Raw genomic sequence first — 13916 nt, 5'->3', positions numbered from 1 at the left:
TGCCGCGGGACCCCGGCCACGTCGTGGAGCAGCTCAGCCGCTCGCTGCAGACCCTCAAGGACCGCCTGGAGAGCCTCGAGGTAGCGGCCCGCGGGGAGTGCGGGGGACCTGGAATGGGGACGCTCCCGAGTCGGGGTCGGAAGACTCGGGAGGATGGGGAAAGCGGGCCTGGCCCTGGGGAGGGTGTGATCGTCCGTAGGGTGAGCTGGACTTGAGAGTGAAAGGCCGGGGTCTAGATCCAGCTCGGGAACTCCGCTGCGTGGTATCCCTTCCCGCACCGCTGCTCTTGCTGGAAGGAAACGTTTAAATTCCACCCCCGCGCGCCGGGACTGCCGGCGGGATCCGCGGAGCACTTCCCGAGGTCCGGGCTGGCGAACCCAGACGGCCAAGCCGCGGGCGCCAAATACCCGGGGACGCGGTAGCCTCTATTCTCTTGCAAATGTCCAAATCTCTGCGAGCCGGGATGCGCTGCCGCAGGCCGTGCGGGTTGCTGCGAGGCTGCCGCGAGAGGTCACCTGCCCTGGGCGTCTGGTGTTTCTTTCTATAAATCAGGTCAGGCTGGACTAGAGGGAAGTCTGGGGGTGGGGGTTGCAGGGAGGCGAGCGCAGGGGGTCACCGGAGACCCCAGAGCGCGCATTAGAGGTAACCTCTGGTTAACTTCAAAGACTCCCCTGCCTACGAGTTGGGTCACATTAAGGTGCTCTTCCGGATTGGTCCCTTCAGGGGAGGGGACCTTATTCCCTTCTCTCTCTCTCCCGCCACGGAGGGAAGATGCGTGCAGTTTGGAACTTTGAGAGAAGAATCTTCAATTATTTTTAATCTTTAGGCTCCACCCTTTTTAAGAAGTGTGGACATTGCTGCTAATAGCCTTTGTGAAAATACTTCTCAGCAAAACTAGGTTTAAATTACAGGTGGTAATTATTGCAAAACTGACTCAAGGGTTTCTTTTGGTGTGAGAGCTGAATACAGTATTTCCAGCATCTGTATATCCCCTGATTCATTGTGATTGCTAACAACTAACATTTCTGGAGCACTAAATAAGAGTCAGGCACATTATTTAATTTTTTAATCCTTGGAACAATGAATGGCACGAGGCAGATCCCATTATGTGCATTTCACAATTTGGAACACTTTGTGGAGAAGGGTAAGTAGCTTGCCATGAACTTATGGGCAGGCAGCCTGCCACAGCCTCCAGAACCACATGATGGTAGAGGAGAAAAAGAAATAGGAAGTGAGGATTTAGAAACAGCATTAAAAACAAAGATTGCTGGAGTTCAGAATAGCAACGTTTTAGATCTGTCATTTTCCAGAAACATCTCTGCATGCATAGTTATTTACCTTCGTGCCAGACCGGAACTTGGGGGCTGTTTTCATTTGTAGGTGAAAGCTCCTTGGCTTTGTGTAACCATCGATTTACTCTTAAAAAAGGAAAAAAATCCTAGAACTGCGTTTTGGTCTCTACCCAACATAGAATTATAGGTGTTGGTTAGAATGTTGACTTTTTAGTAAGAGGAGAAAAACGGCTTTTTGAGAAGGGAAAATGAGATTCACAAGTTTCAAATATTGCAGCAAAGTAATTCTTTTCTGACTTTGAAATCTTTTCCATACCAAAAAAGCATCAGTGAGATGCTCCCCTGCCTGCCAGTGGCACAATTCAGTTCTTAGTTTTGGAAGCTTCTCCCTATGTGGTCGGGCCATCACAGCCACATTTCACAATTTCTTTTTAACTGTTTCTGTGCTCCTCCCTTCTCCCCGGTGGCTGAAAGCACCAGCTCAGAGCAAACATGTCCAATGCTGGGCTGCCCGGCGACTTCCGCGAGGTGCTCCAGCGGCGGCTGGGGGAGCTGGAGAGGCAGCTTCTGCGCAAGGTGGCAGAGCTGGAGGACGAGAAGTCCCTGCTGCACAATGAGACGTCTGCTCACCGGCAGAAGACCGAGAGCACCCTGAACGCGCTGCTGCAGAGGGTCACCGAGCTGGAGCGAGGTGTGTGCCTGGCCTGTTTCTCTGTCTGGGAGTGGCCTGATTTTCACCACTTGTGGTCAGACATGTGATTCCAGTTGACAGACAGCAGGGATTGTGACATCACATGGGCCTGGTTCCTGGGTGTGTAAGCAAATAATAAAGGTGACTGAGCATGGTCATCTCAGGAATGAGCTGCCAGCCCCCAGCCCCAGTGGCATTATCCAGGGAAAAGCGAATGTGCCCGGGACCAACTTCGATAAGCAACCACAGGGGCATTTCAGTCCCTTCTTAACTAGTCCTGGCAGCAGATTCTGCATATCTTTCTCTTCTCTGCTCACACTGTGGTGAGTAAGTTTCTCCCACAGGAGACAGAGAGGGAGGGATCGGGGATAATTCAGATTGCATCATCAACCCCCAAACCACTGGGTGGCTTGGCTGTGAAGTTGTAGGTTTGCCCGTAGTGGGTGTTTATAGGACTGGCGTTTTCCCAGATGCACTAACCTGATGAAGCCACTTCCCCGTGACTCCGTTCCATCCACTGATAGGAGGATGGCCAATAGCAGAACATCCAATGACTTTGACCGTGGTGGGGCAGATGGAGAAGGGGCTGGTGTTACTGTTCCATTTTACAGCCAGCATCCACAAGCCACAGGTCTCTTTCATCCCTTTCCCAGTCTCGTCCTCCAGAAAAACCCATCTTTTCTTCCTTGCCCTTCTCAGAAAAAGGTGAGTATGGCTTACCTGTTAGATTCTTGAGTTTCCAAAACATCTTCCTCTCTGTCTCCCCGCTGTTGCTGGGTGACCTCAGGAGCCATCCCTGAAGGTAAAGCAGTCGCCGCTGTGACCCTCCTCCCATGACAGGAGGAGGGAGCATCTAGGCACAGGTGAGCGTGACTCCGTGGACCCTGCCTGAGCCACAGTGGATCCTCAGGACGGCCAGGGCTATGGACCTGGTACACTAAAGGTAGTTTGTCTCTCGAAAGGGGAGCTGTGGAACGGGAGGAGGGCTCTGTGAGAGACTTTGATGGCTGTAAATCTCCCTCTACACAGTGGCCAAGTTGCCACAAGGAGGTGGGTTAACAGCAGAATCCTGAGCCAGAGCCTCAGTCATGCCAGGCGGGAGCTCAGACTCCTGGTATACCCGTTTCATAGATGAGAAAAACAATCCGTTCTCAGCGGGACATGTATCTTTTGGGGAGAGGGGCCCAAAGTGGGGCCTGGGCCACTAGCTGGTAAACAGTGACAGTCACATCAACCTGCACCTCCCCCTTCTCTTTCTCTGACTCAAGGCCGATGTCATTTCACTGGGCTTACTCCTAAGGTAAGCAATCATCACGGCTTTGGCCACCCAGAAGCTGCCACTTCGTGACTGTCCCTTTCGTCCCCAGCCTGTCCGTTACCAGCCAGAAAGAAAGAGTCTGGACTCAGACCCCGCCAGCCTGACTGTTGATCCTTTAGTTTCCCAGAAAGCCCTCAGAGCTCGTCTGGCACAGAGGGGAAGCTCACTTCTACGAGGGCAAAAACCCTGCTGGCCATTTATGCACCCCAGAGAGGCAGCTCAGTCTCTCTTCACCCTGCCATGGGAAATCTAGAATCCTTCTGTAAGCTCCACCAACTCAGCTCTGGGATGTGCTTTAAGGAAAGTGATCATCTGCAGACCAGTTTATCTTCTGGGCAATTCTGAGTTTATATTTGTCCTGTTTGTGACAATTGTAGAGAGATGTGTAAACGCCCAGCCCCCCAAATGTACTATGATTGGAAACGATGCCAAGTTTCTTAGACGCATCCAGCTGAATCCCGAGTAGCTAGACCTCAACCTCATGACAGGCAGGGGGCCTTGGTGGGGAGACTCTGACCTTTGGTCCATCAGCCTCCACCCCTTGGGGACCAGATGCTCAGCTGTGAGTTGCACACTTGGCATTTTGTAACCCCTGCCACGACCCTGCAAGGTAGGTATTAGTTCAGATGAGGGACTCAAGTCAGAGAGCTGAAGTGATGCCTGCGTTCACATCGCCAGCAGATTGCAGAGCTGGGAGTGAAGTGGGTGGAGCCCACAGAGGAGTAATGGAGGCTGCAGCCTGGAGCGGTGTGTGGGCCTCCGCCCTGCTGGATCGAGGCTCCTTGGAGCCCCCAGCAAACACCTGACCCCTGGCATATGGACGCCCCTGCCGCCTGGGGCCCAGGGTTGCTTGCTTTTCTGTGCTGCAAGACCTGCTCCTCTGCAAGGGCCTCCAGAGTCCAGGCCAGCTGTCCAGGCACCGCCTGGCTCAGTGTTGAAATAAATGTTGCTGCTGAGAAAACCAAAGCTGCATCTCTTCCAGCCCCAGGCTGCCCACCCCCTGCTGAACCTTTCCGCCACCTGCAGTGTTTGATTTATTGGTCAGGCTTTTTAATTCCTTAATTGGTTTTAACCAAGTTTCCTCCAAACCACCAAGCTGTTTCATTTAAATAAAAGGCACTGACTCTCAGGGTACAGGCCCCCTCCTCTGCCCCTCGGCTCTCCCAGCCCTAATTAAACCTATCTGTTGTCACCAAGCTGACAGTATTACCCACACAGTTGTATCAGATTGGCAAGGCTGCCCTCCCGCAAGTATAGCAGCCATTTCTCTTTATTAGACAATGATGCCTTCATTAAGGACATGGTCATTTGCCACTTGAAGATTAAGTGCGAGTGCCTACGTGTCTTGGAAAGAGGGACTTGTGGCCCCTGGCCTGTCATTCACTAGCTGTGTGACCTTGGATACGTCACCTCACTTCACCGAGCCTCCGAGCCTCAACTATGCAACCTGCAAAAATGGGAGAGTAGGAACATTCTGGTTCTCTCTCTCAGTTTTGCTTTTCAGCCTAATGAGGGACTAGTCCCAGCTTTCACTCTGGCCTGGCCCCTTGGCTTCCTGCGTGAGCAGATCTTCCCAGCCCTCACCAGGTGCCCAGCAGCTCCGCAGTGGCATCGAGAGGTGCCCATCCTTAGGAGGTCAGGAGCAATCAGGAGACCACCACTGGCAGATGTGAGTACACGCAACATGTGAAGCCCAGATTCTAGAATGTACACACTGCCTGTTCCAGAGAAGTTAGAAAGGGGATAGTGGGTTCTGCTGTGCTCCTTTGCAGAAACCCTCCTTAGATAGATGTGAACTGTGGCCCCTGAGAGCCTTTCATGTGTATTATTCACTCTGAGGGAAAATGAGTTTGGGGGATTGTGGTGGAGAAAAGTTTATTCTGGCTCATGTTCTGCAGAAGGGACTGATTTAACTCCACAGTGACACAGGCAGTTCTGGCTTCAGAGAGCCCGCCTGTCTCTGATGGCCTCAGAGACTGTCTGAGCCCTTGTGGATGCTTAACCAACACTTGTTGAATGAGTGAAGGGCGTTTAGATTCCTTCAACGGCAGGGTCTGGTTCTCAAATAAGAGGGCAGCCTTTGCCATGACAGCTGGCACAATCAAACGGTGTCCTACAAACTTTGGGATCTGTGATACCTGGATAAGGGCTGCTGCTGTGGTTTACTTAATTTTGAACTTCAACCAAGGCTGTATTGGAAATTATGTAAACCCATTCTAGAATTTGTTTTCAAGGATTTTAGAAGCGCCAATGACATAGGGGTGGCCGGTGGATTCTCACCAATTCCAGGAAGGTCTGGAAGGGCCAAGGCTCTGGCCAGGTGTGTCCCCCTAAATGAGGACAGACACCCTGCGGTTTGGTTCCCCTGCCTCCCACTGGCCCCAGACGACAGGAAATGATCAATAAACTCAATCTTCTCCTGAGGAGGAAAAGAGCAAAGTGCTTTTCGTCAGGGATTTAGAGCAAAAAGCCACTTCTGAGTTAAGTTGTGGAGTCAAGACCCGGAAGTCTGACTCCTTCGCCTCGGCAGTGGTAATTCTTTCCTGTGAGGAGTGACACAGACTCACTCACTCGACAAGTGTTTATTGGGTTCCTGGATCCCTGTAAGACTTCCTTCTTCTAAGCCCAAGTCCAGAGTTCCTAGATCCTGCCAAGATTTCAAGCAAATATCTGAAGTGATAAGATGTGGCTAAGGAAGCAGTTTCTGGCTTAACACAAGAAAATTAAATCTACCTTTCCTCTGCTCCTTCCTCAAGCTTTCTAGTCATCTAATATGACTTGTGAAAAGAGAGTATTAACTAGAAGGAACCAGAGCTTTTTCTTTTCTTTTCTTTTCTTTTTTTGAGACAGAGCCTCTGTCACCCAGGCGGGAGTGCAGTGATGCAATCATAGCTCACTGCAGCCTGGACCTCCTGGGCTCAAGTGATCCCTACCTCAGCCTCCTGAGTAGGTGGAACCACAGGTGTGTGCCACTCTGCCCAGCTAATTTTTATATTTTTTGTAGAGATGAGGTCTTGCTGTGTTGCCCAGGCTGTTCTTGAACTCCTGGGCTCAAGCAGTCCTCCCACCTCAGCCTCCCAAAGCACTGGGATTATAGGCATGAGCCACTGCACTTGGCTAATTTTTTAATTTTTTGTAGAGACGGGGTCTTGCTATGTTGCATAGGCTGGTCTCGAACTCTTGGCCACAAGCGATCCTCCTGCTCGGCCTCCCAAAATGCTGGTATTATATAGGTGTGAGCCACCACACCCATCCAAGAACATTTTTTCTTCTAGATTTCAAGAGGCCTCTTTTCCTGTCCTAGAAGATGGAGCTAAATTCTCTAACGTGCCCCACGCAGTGCCTACCAAATCTTCCTTTTCCTCCCTTTCCTGGGCGTCCCTGGGGTCTGGGGTTCTCTTCTGCAGGTCTTTCCAGGCCTTCCCTGCATCCTCTGCCTTCCCTCCCCCGGCCACTCCCCGTCTTAGCCGGAGCCCCCGCCTGGCCTTCCCTCGTATACCTGCTGCTGGTTTCATGTCACCTTCCCCGCCCGAATGTAAGCTCCCTAAGGACAAGGACTCCTTCTCATGTCCTGAATCCTGCTGGACTTCAGCCTTTTATCAGTGGCTGGCATGGAGCGGTCTTTGGTCACTTGCTGGAGGGTCCAGCAAGGCTGTGTGAGGGACCTTCTTGAGGATCTAGCAAGATGTGGCTCTGGGCAGTGCCAGTGGGTGGGGGGAGTGGGTGGCCTAACGCGCTGCTGGCCTCTCTTCCTCCCCACCCCCAGGCAACAGCGCCTTTAAGTCGCCAGATGCGTTCAAGGTGTCCCTCCCGCTCCGCACCAACTACCTATACGGCAAGATCAAGAAGACGCTGCCCGAGCTGTACGCCTTCACCATCTGCCTGTGGCTGCGGTCCAGCGCCTCGCCGGGCATTGGCACCCCCTTCTCCTACGCGGTGCCGGGGCAGGCCAACGAGATCGTGCTGATCGAGTGGGGTAACAACCCCATCGAGCTGCTCATCAATGACAAGGTGAGGCCCACCTGCACCGCCACCCTCCCCGGAACCCATCACGCGGCAGAGGGAGCCACAGTCCCCACCCCGGCCGTCCTCGCCACACCGAACGGGCCCAGACGTGGGACTGCGGGGCTGTCCTCCTGGAGGTGGGGATAGCTTTGTACACGCTGGGTGGCTCGCAGGAGCGGGGCAGGGAGGGGCAGCTGCAGCTTGTGGGGGTCTGAGCTGTGAGTCCAACCACGAAGCGGCAGAAGGTCCAGGCACCTAGGCTGTGGAAGGGCAGAAGGAGCAGGTCTCCGTGTGCGGCCTGGATTGAGAGAGGACCTCAGGCCGGTCAGTGAGGGCTGTTCCCCAGGTCCACACTGATTAAGGGGGCATGTGTGTCTCAGTGTAAGACATTCCTCACTAGCATATTTTGGTGGGGATCAGGTTTCTTGAGATATGATTTATATACAGCAAAATGTACCCATTTTTTTTTTTTTTTTTTTGAGACGGAGTCTTGCTCTGTCACCCAGGCTGGAGTGCAGTGACCCGATCTCAGCTCACTGCAACCTCCGCCCCCCGAGTTCCCGCCATTCTCCTGCCTCAGCCTCCCGAGTAGCTGGGACTACAGGCGCCCGCCACCTCGCCCGGCTAGTTTTTTGTATTTTTTAGTAGAGACGGGGTTTCACCGTGTTAGCCAGGATGGTCTCTATCTCCTGACCTTGTGATCCGCCCATCTCGACCTCCCAAAGTGCTGGGATTACAGGAAATGTACCCATTTTAATGTACAATTCAGGAAGTTTTAACAAAGGCACACAGTTGTGTAACCACCACCACTATGAAAAAATATAAAACAGTTCCATTGCCCCCCAAAACCCCCTTATACCCCTTCATAGTTAGCTCTGATCCCAGCCCCAGCCCATGGCCACTGCTGACCTGTTATATATACCCTTAGTATCGCCTTTGCAAAGCAAATGCCCCTTCTTAATAGACTGCTTGGTTTTGGCATTCAGGAGCGGTCTTCTCAAGAGATCTGCTCCAAGAGCCGGGTATGAGAGCTCATGCCTGTAATCCCAGTGCGTTGGGAGGCCGAGGCAGGAGAATCGCTTGAGCCCAGGAGTTCGAGAGCAGCCTGGGCAACGTAGCAAGACCCCTTCTCTACAAAAAATTAAAAAGTTAGCTAGGTGTGATGGTGTGCACCTGTAGTTCCAGCTACTCGGGCGGCTGCGGCAGAAGGATGAGTTTGAGCCCAGGATGTCGAGGCTGCAATGAACTATGATCGCACCACTGTACTCCAGCCTAGGTGACAGAGTGATACCCTGTCTCTTAAAAAATAAAAAAAGTCCACTTTGGGCCTCCTGGGGACCTCTCACAGCCCTACTTCCAAACTTTCATTCTAATGGCAGACTTCATATAACAAAAAGAGGATTCTCAGAACTTGGCCTGATTTGGGCATTTGAGTGACTATGCAAACTCCCTGCCACCCGGACCACCCCTGGTGGAGGTGGGGACAGTTCAGTCCCTCACTCTGTTTGTCTTCACTGAACTGCCCTGGGTGGAGTTTGTCGAAGTTTAAGAAATGCTGTGGCATCAGCCTGCTGGGCTCCTCCTAGATAGACCCCCTTGCCTAAACCAGGAGTTAATTGTTCTAAGTAACACCCTAGGACATAGTGGGGCTGAGAGCCTTGTTATCCTCTGGGTTTGGACTGCTTGTAAACATCGAATTCCTGGGAGGGAGGCTTCAGGTTGCTAGGAGACCAGCGGCAACAACGCGGTGGTTCACAGGCTGGTTCACAGGCGAGCCCGCATGGAAAGTGCTTGCAGGACCGCCAGGGATCCGGCCGGTGGCAGCGTCCTCCCCCCAGTTCCTCGTGCTGTCTGTGAGCTCCCTGCTCACACAGATACTCACACGTGCCACTATGCAGGGAGGACAGGGGACACCCCCAGCACACAGACAGATCTCTGCATGCCACCATGGAGGTTTGGGACTTGGCATGAGAAATGAGGATCTCTGGTCTGTTTTCCAAGGAGACTGGCCCAGTGGAGCCCTGACTTCCCGAGGTTCTCTGGCATGGAGAGCTCGGGGCCAGCGTGGGGGTGTTGACCCTCACATCTGCTCGGCTGTCAGCCACGCCAGGCACCAAGGGTATCCCATTAATGTGAGGGCCGCTCTGGGGTCAGGGTTTCCACCGAGGCTGCCCCCTTTCATGTTCTCCACGTATGACCCCAGGTGACAGGAGGAGCAGTGTGGCCCAAGGGGATTGCGGGGTGTCCTTCCTGTTTCCTGCCCTGGCGAACCCCGAGGGCATGGGCCCAGCAGGTCCTTACCTGCACATTGCTGCCCGCAGGTTGCGCAGCTGCCCCTGTTTGTCAGTGATGGCAAGTGGCACCACATCTGTGTCACCTGGACGACACGGGATGGCATGTGGGAGGCGTTCCAGGATGGAGAGAAGCTGGGCACTGGGGAGAACCTGGCTCCCTGGCACCCCATCAAGCCTGGGGGAGTGCTGATCCTTGGGCAAGAGCAGGTGGGTGCAGGTGGGCACAGGGCAGGTGCAGAGCAGGTGCAGGTGGGTGCAAGGTGGGTGCGGGTGGACACAGGTAGGCGCAGGGTGGGTGCAGGTGGGCGCAGGTGGGTGCAGGGTGGCCGTGCACCCTTCCAGGAATGGTGCAAGGAGGGGCTAACTGAGCAGCACGAGGCCAGGCCTGCAGCTGTTCCCGCTTCTGGCCCCAGCTGTTGGCCCCACAGACCTGGCCACAGTGTCCTGACAGCCAGGTCGGGGGAGCGAGAACCCCAGCAGCCTGGCCCTTGCTGTCCTGTGGTCAGAGTTTGGGTGTGGGGACATGGCCTGCATGGCAGGGACCAGGTGGGTGTAGTTCAAACAGATTCCAAATAGAACCTAGCACAGAGGGGTGTGAGTGTCCCTGTGGTCATGGGTCACCTCGTGACACAGGCTCCAGCTTCTGTCTGGGAGGAGGCTGAGTGAGGGAGTCTCCTGGAGTGCTCGTGAGACTGACTCAGGATTGTGGGGCTGGTGTCTTCCAGGAGTACCTGCTCAGGGTCTCCACCCTGATACCCAGCAAGGGGCACTTAGGTAATCCATGCTGGGTGCTCAGCCCATGGGGGAGACAGGGAGGAAAGGGTGGCACCTCAAAGCGCCCTCAAGAAACTTACCATCTAGGGGAGGGAATGGCTGAGCTGGCTGTCTGGTCTAGAACAGATAAGTGTTGGCATTTCAGTCTGTGTGTGGGTTTTTGATGATGGACAGTGGGGAGTAGATGCCAGGTGCACTGGGGGGCTTTGAGTCTGGTTCCTCCTTGGCCCACTCCTCCCTCAATTTCCCCTGCTACATCTCCTCTGGGAGGGACTGGGAGTCATGAGACCTGGCTGTGATCCTGGCTTTGGGACTCTGAGCAGTATCTCCCCTTACCAGCCTCAGTTTCCCCTGTGTAAAATGGGGAGATTTGAGCAATGCCACCTCCCAGTTCTGACAGGCCTGGGAGCTTCAGAACCTGCAGAAACAGGTAGTGTTGGTCAGAGCTGGGGGGGCATCAGAGAAATGCCCAAATCTCCTGTCTGTACCCCGTGTGCAGGGGGACTTGTGAGCCGGCCCTGATGCAGCTCTCTTGTTCCCATTCCCCAGGACACCGTGGGGGGTAGGTTTGATGCCACTCAGGCGTTTGTCGGGGAGCTCAGCCAGTTCAACATATGGGACCGCGTCCTTCGCGCACAAGAAATTGTCAACATCGCCAACTGCTCCACAAACATGCCGGGCAACATCATCCCGTGGGTGGACAATAACGTCGATGTCTTCGGGGGGGCCTCCAAGTGGCCCGTGGAGACGTGCGAGGAGCGTCTCCTTGACTTGTAGCCGCCTTCTGCTCTGTCCAGGAGGCCGGGATCAGGCTGTTGCCATGGAAGTTCAGGGCCATTGACTCCCCCACTTAAACTCTTGCCAGTCGGGGCTCAGGGTCGCCAGAGCTCATTCCCCAGGAATCTCTAAGACCAGGGCTAGGGCAGTGTCTGTCACTGGCTGATTTGTTCCCTACCAAGATTCTGTTGCTGTTTGAAGTAGTGCCGGGGTCCCCTGGGAAGATGCCCCAAGCCACAAGTGGGCGGATCTCTGCCCTCCTGCTACAAGTGGAGGCAGTTCCAGCAGCCCCTCTTCAGAGCCCATGTAAAGCTATCGCAGCCTGAGCCCTGTCGCCCTCCAGTTCCTTGGTGTCCCGTGCACCCCTTCTGTCTGTCCCCTTTCACGGCTGTGCAGCCATCCCGCTGGAGTGGCTGTGTCCCTTGTGCATTGAGTGCATCCTCGTTGGTGACTAAACTCGCGGCAAGCGGCTGCCCCCCGATCTGCAAAAGGGCCTCTCCCTTTGTGTTCCGTACATTGTGAATCTTCCCATCTGAAGAACGCCCAGCCTGCCCAGACAAAGCCCTGCCCTCCCCAAAGCAGAGGGGCTGTCTGTGTCTCCGGAAAGGGGGCATGGGGGGGCGGGGCTCAGAAAGGAGAAGGGCTGTGATCTCCGGCCCCTTCCCTCATCATCTCTTCCTTAGACGGATGCTTTGACTGAATCATCACTAGCTATGGCATTAAAAGGTCTCTCTTCTCATCTGGTGCCAAAGGTTCCATTGCAGCTTTTTACAACCATCCGGTGTGGTTCGGAGGATTTGTTTTTTGTTTTTTTTCCCCGACAGAAAAGAACAGCCATTAGAAGAAGGCTCCCATTTTCTGATGTTCCGCCCACTGTGAAGAGTGTGCTTGTTTTAAATTCATGTTGATTCCTGTAAGCAGTGGACTGTCTTCATCAACTATTTCCCTACAGAACTCCTCAAGAAAACAGAGATCATTTGCCTGGAGACTGGCTGAGTGACTCCAAGCTACTCACTGTATTGGACAGGAGTAGTCATTTATTTTAAAGATAAAGTGACAAAGTGGGGAAATTTATAAAGCTAAATATTATATATTTTATTTTTCATAACATGTTTGAAGTGCAAATCTGTGGATATTCCATTTGTAGGACCAAGTCGACATGCCCATCCTGACATTGTATGCTACGAGAACTCTTCTGATGACGGAATTTCGATTAAAGTGCACTGAAAGATGCTTCTGTGTTTGTCTTCCTCATGTTCTAAGGGCGAAGGTGGGAAGGGGTAGGGCTTTGCAACTTCTGGCAGAAGGATGATGGCTCTGGTTTGCCGGAGCCTGCATCTGGTGGGTTTGGGGACGCTGAGGATGGTTAGAGGAGGGTGTGGTCCGGCCGTCCATCCTTCCTGTTTCAATGCCTGGCTCATGCTGCGGGTGCCTGGCAGGCTGTGCCCGGGCTTCTTGTCCCCAGCCCACCCCTGTCTTTTCAATCAGGAGAGCCAGCTTAGCTAGAAGAACTGCAGCCGCCTTCCAGGTGTGGTACCTGCTTAGCGTCTACTCTGTGTAGGTGTTCTTTAGACATCATCTCATTGAATCCTCCCTGAATGAGCGAATCCCATTTTACAGGTGAATACACAACAATTAAAGCTATTTTGGGATCATGCAGCCGGTAGAGGATGGAGCTGGGCTCAAAGCTGGCCCGTGGCTCCGAGGGCTCTGTCCCTTCCACTGCTCGCTCCAAGGCGCCCAGTGCCATTGTGTCCTCCCAGATCGGCCTCTCTGTGGCCACCTGGCCCTGGCAGGTGTGTTGACGGTCTTTCACCCTCCACAAGCATTAGATTCCCCCCCCACCACCACCACCTCTTTCCACTTTTGTAGCTTTACTCTGTCTTGATAGCTGCAGAATGTAACTTAGTTTGTCCTTTTTCCAAGTAGCAATGTCAATTTCTATTATAATCGTGGAGCAGAGCCTAATCTTGGAGCCAACTGACACCGTGCGCCAGATGTACTTGATACCAAGGCTGAAATGGAAGCCGTAACCTCTAAAACCAAGACCGGGAGGTCATGGAGGTTCCTGCAGTCTATTTTTGATGTTGTGAAATACAACTTGGCAAGAACTGAAAACCACTGGTGTTGGGTAGAGCATGAAATGAGGCCAGATATCCCGCTCAGGGACCTTTGAAACTCAAAAGTGCTGAGACCAGGTGGAGAGCATTTTTTTTTTAATCCCCTTCATGCTGGAAACACCAGCTACTCAGATCTCCCCCTGAAAGGTGCTGAGGGGTTTCCTCATTTCATATGCATGCCAGGCGCTGAGCCGGCCCAACTCGCTTCCCAGGCGCAGCCTCCCCCAAGAGCATCGCTTTGCATCAGGGCTTTGGAAACCCTGCTGAACCAGATAACTTCCTCCCTGCAACTGGAAGAGCTCTGAGCCCACAACATGGGATCAAAATGTTCCTTGCTGATCTGACCCGAAGATGAGAACCACCTCTCCATATCGTAGCTGCACACCAGTCCTCCTGTTGGCAGTTTGGTCCTCCTGACATACAAGCAGAAACAAGAATCATTTATGCAATCCAGCAAGTTCCTTATGCCTTGATCCTCTCATGTGAAGGAGACCTGTGGCCTCAGTTTCCCCCACTCAAGACTTTTTTTTTTTTTTTGAGACGGAGTCTCTCTCTGTTGCCCAGGCTGGAGTACAGTGGTGTGACCTCGGCTCACTGCAACCTTGCCTCCCAGGTTCATGCCATTCTCCTGCCTCAGCCTCCCGA

General features: G+C 53.4%; 1 protein-coding gene across 1 annotated transcript in view; it reads left to right on the top strand.

Moving 5' to 3' along the window:
• The window catches only part of NPTX2 (neuronal pentraxin II), a 14657-nt gene extending 2273 nt beyond the window's left edge, over nucleotides 1–12384 (top strand). The window contains exons 2-6 of the mRNA XM_011985837.1: nucleotides 1–80; nucleotides 1767–1983; nucleotides 7068–7312; nucleotides 9628–9807; nucleotides 10924–12384. Of these exons, the coding sequence (XP_011841227.1) occupies nucleotides 1–80; nucleotides 1767–1983; nucleotides 7068–7312; nucleotides 9628–9807; nucleotides 10924–11151 (950 nt within the window). The 3' untranslated portion in view covers nucleotides 11152–12384. The remainder of the gene's footprint in view (nucleotides 81–1766; nucleotides 1984–7067; nucleotides 7313–9627; nucleotides 9808–10923) is intronic.
• Nucleotides 12385–13916: the final 1532 nt, after the last annotated feature.

This window comes from Mandrillus leucophaeus, unplaced genomic scaffold (genome assembly GCF_000951045.1).
Source record: "Mandrillus leucophaeus isolate KB7577 unplaced genomic scaffold, Mleu.le_1.0 Scaffold29, whole genome shotgun sequence".
Taxonomy (NCBI): Eukaryota; Metazoa; Chordata; class Mammalia; order Primates; family Cercopithecidae; genus Mandrillus; species Mandrillus leucophaeus.
Note: the sequence above shows the minus strand (reverse complement) of the source record. Positions and strands in the feature narration are given on the sequence as shown.